Source organism: Temnothorax curvispinosus, unplaced genomic scaffold (assembly GCF_003070985.1).
Source record: "Temnothorax curvispinosus isolate PA1 unplaced genomic scaffold, ASM307098v1 QBEX01005881.1, whole genome shotgun sequence".
NCBI lineage: Eukaryota > Metazoa > Arthropoda > Insecta > Hymenoptera > Formicidae > Temnothorax > Temnothorax curvispinosus.
Genome location: NW_020215661.1, coordinates 1 through 5,135, shown reverse-complemented (window position 1 = coordinate 5,135; position 5,135 = coordinate 1). Strand labels below are relative to the sequence as shown.

General features: G+C 53.4%; 1 protein-coding gene across 1 annotated transcript; it reads left to right on the top strand.

Moving 5' to 3' along the window:
- Window positions 1–2,706: 2,706 nt before the first annotated feature.
- On the top strand, window positions 2,707–4,999 carry LOC112455212. The gene is made up of 3 exons (XM_025017007.1): window positions 2,707–3,073; window positions 3,163–3,451; window positions 3,574–4,999. Exons 1-3 carry the CDS (start codon window positions 2,707–2,709, stop codon window positions 4,997–4,999), a joined length of 2,082 nt encoding a protein of 693 aa, XP_024872775.1.
- Window positions 5,000–5,135: the final 136 nt, after the last annotated feature.

The window sequence follows — 5,135 nt, the reverse complement described above, 5'->3', positions numbered from 1 at the left end:
ATAAAATAACAAAAATATTCATCTATAAACCACATTTCAAGTCAACTTTTAACATAAATATTTTGTTTAAATATTCGGTGACTCTGTATTTTTATCGGCACTATCGAAAGCATAGAGTTTAGCGAATATGTAGCAGTAGGGAGGTAACATCTACTTCTACACTCAGGGATCTTTTTTGCGGTTAGCGGGGTCGGGGGGGGCTTTGCTGCCGCGGGGGGAGCGCTGTAAGCGGTGGGCGAGGGGGTCGAGGGACAGTGTAAAGGGTCACCAGAGGAGGGGCTATGCGGGGGGAAGAGAAAACTGGGTGAGAGGGGGAGCGCGACGCGAGGGGAACATTTGACGTAAGGTTGGGTGTGGCAGGGCCGCCAACGGGGGTTCGGCGCGGGGCAGGGCCGCCAACGGGGGCTCGTTGCGGAGATTTGGGCATTTTCCGAGGGGGCGCTCGGAGCGGCGCTCGCGCCGTTACCGACCGTTTTGGAGAATCGCGGGCCAATATTTTTTGTTTGTTTTTTTCTTCGTCGTCGGTCGCGCGCGCGTTCGGGCGCGTCCAAACTCGTTCGAACTTGTTTGAGGTCGCTCGTCTAGACGTTTCGGGGTGGGGGGGGAGAACGACGCGTTCTAGATGGTTTTTTTCGCGGGGGGTCTCGCGCGCCCGTCTTCGTCGTCGTCGTCGTTTTTTTTTTAACTCTCGGTCCGAAGGTCGTTTCGATCCGCGTCGCGACGGGCAGGATGTGGTTTTCCTGCCTATCCCGACTCATCGAGATCGATGGAGATGACTCGTCTCATCGTTCGATCGATACCTGATAATTTTTTTAACAGGCGTTCGAACTTGTTCGCGGTCGCTCTCGTCGTTTCTTCCTTTTGTTTTGTTTTGCGGTTTTCCTTCTTTTGTTTTGCGGTTTTCCTCCTTTTATTTTGCGGTTTTCGTGCCCATCCCGACGCGACGTATCGAGATCGAGTGAGATGACTCGTCTCTTCGTTCGATCGATTCGTACGATTCGTGATAATTTTTATTCAACGCGCGTTCAAATTCGGCGTCGCGGTCGCTCTCGTCGTTTCCTCCTTTTGTTTTTCTTTTATTTTTCGTCGGAGGATGCCGCGAGCGGTTGTCGTCATTCTGGGTTTTTTCGGAAGACGCGGCGAGCGGTTGTCGTCATTCTGGGAAAAAGCGCGTCCGGCAGGGGTACGTCTTCCGTTGAGACGACAAACGTGGGGGTATAAATTGAACGGGCGCGCGAACGGCGCGGCAAACGGTTTTTTTCTACGAGGATTCTAGAGCGCAATCGAGAGTTAATATATTTGTAAAAAAATACGGTATGGGAACGGACGGACGCTATTGCTCGTCGATGGTGCGTTTGCTTCGCGGCAGAGAAGTCGGATTTCGAAACGTACTCGCAGGCACTAAAACGTGGTGTCCCAAGCATTCTAGATCGCATATCAATAAAAACGAACGCAGGTGGTGTCCCAAGCATTTCAAATTGCATTTCAAATTGCATATCGGTAGAACCGAACACATTTGGAGGGCTTTGGACTCATACGTTAAAACATGTTGGTGTATGATTCGCGGCAGCGTCCGTAACGTTTACGACGAAGTATCGACGCACGAGTTCTGTTTACAGTGTGGAGGGAATTGTAAAATAGGTTTATGGGATACTTATAATTACACCGAAACATTAATGTGGGGGGATTGAAGATGGAGATTTTTTATTTTGATATAGACGTCAGCGGTGCGAATGTAGCGTCGGCGATACGTCCCAGCCGGAACGTCTACGTCTATAGACGTCCAATTGACATCTTATAGATGCCGATTCAACATCTATCGACATCTATAGACGTTGAAAAGATACTAGCATTCCGGCTGGGGTACTCGCGAATGAACGATCGCCGTTGTCCGTCGTCCGAGAAATTGGACGACGAATGGCGCTGTCGCGAGCCCATGCCTAAGTTTTCGTCCGATTCGGACAACGAATCGGCGAGAGTCAAAATACCGTTGTCGAGTGCGCGCGCGTCGGTGGCGAAAAAGGACGCGCGATGGAATCTGGCTACCCATCATCTGCGAAGGGAAATCGGAGCGCGAACCGATCGCGAGCAAAAGTGGATAGAAACGACGGTGGCGAACTCCGTCAGGGCGAGCGATTATACGCGTCGCCTGCCGCTCGTGTACTATCTCTATCACGAGACGGTGTACGGAGGAGAGAGCAGGATACATAGGATTCAAACCACCCGGTCTTGTCGTCTTTTCGACCGAGTGAAGTTCAACGTTCCCGAGGGTGAACCTTTCTGGACGCGATGCGGAAAGAGTGCGACGAGTCGCTCGCCGCGGACGTCCGCGACGCGGACGGGTACCGCGCGTGGAGACGGCAATGCGACGAGTGTCTCCGACTCCTGCGGGAGCAGTGTCGAGTCAAACGCTCCGGGAAGCGAGGAAACACGGGAGCCGTGAGCGCTCTGGTGGTTCTGATAGCGCGATTGGAAGGTTCGAGGGAGGATCTGTGTCGACGATTCGAACGCGCCGTAGGTGTCGGCTTGGACGGAGGGGAAGGTGGTAGCGGCGGCAGCAGCGACAGAGGTTTCTCGTGGATCGAGATCGACGCGGTGTTCGAACGTCGCGTGCTGACCGGCGCCGTGACGAACTCGACGTACATCGAGCCCGCGCGATTTCTCGACGACGCGAAGGGCACCGTGCTCTAAAAGGTGCGGGATAATATGACCAAACACGGGTGTCTAAAGGTCAACGTCATATTCAACGGGGAATTCGTAGCGGACGTTAAGACCGACGTGAAGAGTATCGCTACGCGGAACGAACAGCTTGTCCCAGGGTCCGATCTGGGCGAGTGGCACGATAGGCACGTGCGCGACGCGATTCTAACGCGGTTGGAAGAATTTCAGGAAGGCGACAGCGGATGGGCGTTGTCGCGAATATTGAACCTAATCGTGAACGTGAACAAGTGTAATCCCATGCGCGTGGGATGTTGGATGAAAATACCGCTGGGTATAAGACTTAAAAAGGCGGTGGTCAACGTGCTGTCGGAGAACGACGCGTGTTTCGCGCGCGCGGTGGTCGCGGCTCTGTGTACCCCGCCAAGCGCAACGCGGAACGATGCGGCTCGTATCCCGATTACGCGACGGTGCTGAATCTCGACGGGATCGATTTTCCCATAGATCTAAAAAAGATCGGAAAATTCGAACGTCAGAACAACGTATCGATCAACGTGTTCACAACTCAGGAAGGAATTGAAAAGAAAGCTAAGTTCGGCCGGGGCGCCGACTACAACGCGATCGTGCCTCTGCGGTTGACCGACGATGAGCGGGACAGGCATGTAAATCTGCTGTATCTGCGCGATACGCTGCGCGGTGTCAACAGGGGCCATTTCGCCTGGATAAAGAATCTATCGCGATTGATGAATTTGCAATTGACCGCAAAATGGTGCGCGAAGCACGTTTGCGATCGGTAGGTAAAAGAAATGAAATGAAATGAAATGAAATGAAAAAAAAACACGAGGAACAAGGAAAAGACGAGGCGTTATTTTTTTTTACATACGCACAGTAACGCTCGTACGTTATTTTTCGCAGATGTCTACACTATTTCTATACGCGCGACAAGTTGGCCGCCCACAGCGTCGACTGCAGCCGAATGAACGACTACGCCGAGAGCGACAAGTGGCTGTCTTTCGACAATTACGACAGAAAGGAGCGACTTCCCTTCGTGGTATACGCGGATCTAGAGTGTCTTCTCGAACGACGGGAGAGGGAAAACGTCGAGGGGGGCCCGAGAACGGAAAGATACGCTTATCAGCGTCACGTACCGTTCAGCCTGGGCTACTATCTGTGCTGCATCTACGACGATACCGCGTCCGCGTACAGATATCGTCGCGGCGAGGATTGCGTTTCGTGGTTCGTGAACGAGCTTCGCGTTCTCGCGCGTCGCGTTAAGAATAAATTTTCCACCAATATAGCGATGGCGGAACTTACGGAGGACGAAAAAAGCGAATTTCTGCTCGCGACTCATTGTCACGTGTGCGGGAAACCGTTTCAACCGGAGGACAAGCGCGTGCGGGATCACTGTCACCTAACCGGACGTTACAGAGGTCCGGCGCATTCTCGTTGCAATCTGAATTACAGAAACGTTTACGTGATTCACGTGTTCTTTCACAATTTGTCGGGTTACGACGCGCATTTCGTCGTCGAGAAAATCGCGAACGATTTCGAGGGCGGGGTCGATCTGCTGCCGCTCACGAAGAAAAGCTACATATTTTTCTCGAAGACCGTTAAGGAGACGCAGACGGACGGGAAATGGGATCGGTACGTGAAGCTTCGATTCGTGGACTCGTATAAATTTTTAGCGGCGAGTATCGAAACCCTGGCGTCCTATCTGAACAGGGACAAGTTGAGAATCACGCGTTCAGAGTACGCGGATTTGAGCGCGGAGGATCTCGATCTGCTCACTCGCAAGGGTGTGTTTCCGTACGAGTACGTCGACGGCGCGGACAAACTGCGGGATACCGAGCTTCCGCCGCGCGAGGCCTTTTACAGCTCCCTGACCGACGAGACCGCAAGCGAGAGCGACTACGAGCACGCGACGAGGGTCTGGCAACGTTTTCGCGTGCGAGATCTCGGCGAGTACAGCGATCTGTATCTCAAGACCGACGTGCTTCTTCTGGCGGATATATTTGAAAATTTTCGGGACGCGTGTTCGGCGAGTTACGGGCTCGATCCCGCGCATTACTACACGTTGCCGGGGTACACGTGGGACACCATGCTGAGGTACACCGGCGTGCGTTTCGAGCTGCTCACCGACATCGACATGGTGCTGTTCGTGGAACGCGGAATACGCGGCGGCCTCAGTCAATGTTCGCTCAGGTACGCGCAAGCCAACAACAGGCACGTACCGACGCACAACTCGTCCCAGCCCACTACGTATCTCATGTATTACGACGTGAACAATCTGTACGGCTGGGCTATAAGCGTTGCCTTACGCGAATTTCCAGTAGCTCGATGATCCTGAGAATTTCGACGCGACGACCGTGCCGACGGACAGCGACGTCGGTTACATTTTGGAGGTGGATCTCGAGTACCCGCGAGACCTGCACGACGCCCACGCGGATCTGCCGTTGTGCCCGACGCGCGACAAACCG

Coding starts and splice junctions, on each gene's coding strand:
- LOC112455212 (XM_025017007.1), top strand. CDS start 2,707: ATGACCAAACACGGGTGTCTAAAGGTCAACGTCATATTCAACGGGGAA. Junction 3,074..3,162: donor CGCGGTGGTCGCGGCTCTGT/GTACCCCGCCAA, acceptor ATTTTCCCATAG/ATCTAAAAAAGATCGGAAAA. Junction 3,452..3,573: donor GCGAAGCACGTTTGCGATCG/GTAGGTAAAAGA, acceptor TATTTTTCGCAG/ATGTCTACACTATTTCTATA.